The sequence below is a fragment of the Haliotis rubra genome, unplaced genomic scaffold, assembly GCF_003918875.1.
Source record: "Haliotis rubra isolate DU_JTF1 unplaced genomic scaffold, ASM391887v1 Scf24, whole genome shotgun sequence".
Classification (NCBI taxonomy): Eukaryota; Metazoa; Mollusca; class Gastropoda; order Lepetellida; family Haliotidae; genus Haliotis; species Haliotis rubra.
The window spans coordinates 2897501-2900000 of NW_025766447.1; the positions used below are offsets into that span (position 1 = coordinate 2897501).

The 2500-nt window shown below is 42.0% G+C and overlaps 1 protein-coding gene across 1 annotated transcript in view; it reads right to left on the minus strand.

The window, feature by feature from the left end:
• Positions 1 to 2500, minus strand: part of LOC124278675 (mucin-2-like) — a 28993-nt gene that overhangs the window by 26203 nt on the left and 290 nt on the right. Inside the window, exon 2 of the mRNA XM_046714446.1 lies at positions 2088 to 2261. Coding sequence (XP_046570402.1) covers positions 2088 to 2261 — 174 coding nt within the window. The remainder of the gene's footprint in view (positions 1 to 2087; positions 2262 to 2500) is intronic.

Consider the following 2500-nt stretch of genomic DNA (forward strand, 5'->3'; position numbering starts at 1 on the left):
AACGAATGTCCGCTAAACGATCCAAAGGCAGTCAGTGAACATCCACGTTCCAGAAGTAAAGCCTGAGAAGTTGGATTAATTTTATCAACAGGATCCGAGCTGAGGAATTTTCACTGTATGTAGTCCTTATGGTTAAAATGTACAAGCAGCGTTTCACCTGTATCGGCTTTTACATTGATACACATCTGATTTCGGTTTTTGCACGAAAAAGGAAATATCGACTTTGTTTCGTGAGCACAAATCTACGATGTAGAATATTACCTTGAACCGCCCTTTCTATCGGGTACATTTACGTGACTTCATGTTCGACCGAACAAAGTGAGAAGAGTTATCTCCCTTATACTGTTACTTGCACTTAAACGTTTTCCCCATGTCTTGGTTGTGAAAATTTAATTTAATTTTGTATCATTAAACCGTTTACCCTGCCTAATGGAGAGCATCAAAATGTTTGGAGCTCTTGTTAAACATTCAATCTTAACCGGTTATTTAGCAAGAATGGGTTTTTAGCAACTACTAAATTCCGCAAAGTCGAAGTTTCCTTTTTATCATAATTGTTCGTTGTATTTACTTTGACAAAGGTATATTTTCTGAATAGTATTTAAACGTACTTGTAATTTCACCCACTGATAAAATTCATTAACAACTTGGGCTTACCTGAAATTTCCTCAAGTATCGCTGTCAGTTTGATCACCCATCGACAAGGTTAGGTGTACAATATGTACTTTACATAGCGCTTATCAAGGCGTGCATAACAGTACAATGTATGTTTACTCTATCATATCATGTATGTAAGAGTATCCATGAGAAGGTTTGGCTTTTGAACAATTGTTAACTGATCAATGAACACCTAGGTGTCAACAAATATTTTACGAGCGCTTAGCTCAATTACACACAAGCTGATAACGGGCACTTGACATGAAACATCGGTCAGTCCATGTTTGTCTGTCCATATATGACACTCAGTAATATGGCCTAGTTCATTCCTATATATTCCTCAGAAAGTAATAGTTATAGCTATACTGTCTTATGTCACCGTCATTTGTTGGTAGGTTGTTGTCTTTTTGTTTAACACTGCACTCATCAATATCAACTATAATCCAAGTGGCCAGCCAATAATCGTGTCTGGACTAGACAATCCAGTGATTGACATCATTCACATCGATCTACGTAACTGGGATACGGTGACATACATCAATCACCTGTTGCGACAAGCATGGATCCAACTCGGATCTCTACGGGTGCCTGTTAATATTGAACTTTCTACCAATGCAGGGACACAAACAATTGTAGCTGAATTCGACACAGTAGTTACACACTTAACTGCACATTTTTACATTGGACTCCTTTTCAAAGCTGAACAAAGATTTCACCTCTACCTAACGTCGATGGCGTCTCAACGAAACACTGCATTCAGAAGTAGAGCTCAAAGTACATGAACCTGTTTAGAAACACCATAGAGCCCATGGAGGTCGTCCATGGAGTGATCGGTGGCGTGTGTTTGGTTGAACATTTTGTGCACCCTAACACCCAGATTTCCGTCAGTCACAGATCAGTTGTTAGTAGTGGCTTATATCATACAGCCCGTTGTCCTGGTGACCAAGAGCAGACCCACATAGAACGGTTCAGCAGTTTCTGCAAGACAGATTGTCTGACCATGAAGGAAATGACGTTGAAAGACACCTATACTGGTGTGCACATCCCCCAAAACGCTGCAAGAACGTATATTGAATGCTCCTCCTGTAAATGGGCCTATTACGGTACCATCACCTGCAATACACCCGTCGAACACTATTCTCTCAAAAAAGACACGCATATAAGAAGTTTAAGTACAATTTACTCTATATTTTGATACACTGTATGGGACTTAATAGCAAACGGGAACATGGGAAAGTCCACAGTATCACTGTTTGATCAGAGCTCGAGAAAAGTCAGTTAGTGGGTCACATATGGACGTGTGGTGGCGATGAAATCAGAACCTGGTGTGCTCACTTCAGAACTTCTGACGATGTCAGAACTGCGCGACATCGTCTCGGCAAGGAACGAATTAGTCTCTGGATCTGATGTTACTGCATCGCAGTCCATCCTACCTGTAGTGCATGTGCGAGTTGCTGAAATGTCTGGTTACGCTGTCGCACCCACATGTCCAGGGCATCCCAAATATGTTCGATCGGGTTTAAGTCTTGCGATTTGGAGGGCCCAGGCAGCACATTGATGTTCTGATTCTGGAGAAAGTCTCTCGTGACCTGCTGGAACAGCTCCCTCTGACGGTTGAGAAAAGGAAGGTGTGGACGAATGATTTGATCACAGTAGCGTAGCGCTACTCACTACACCAACTCACTTCTTCCCCACATCATCACGTTTCCGCTGCCGAATCTGTTCACCTGGGAACGCAGGCGTCGGCAAACGTTCGTCAAGACGTCTGTACACCCACATTTTTTCATCGCGTCGTTCCAACAGAAATCTCGATTAATCGCTGAAACAGATTGGACGCCACTTTACC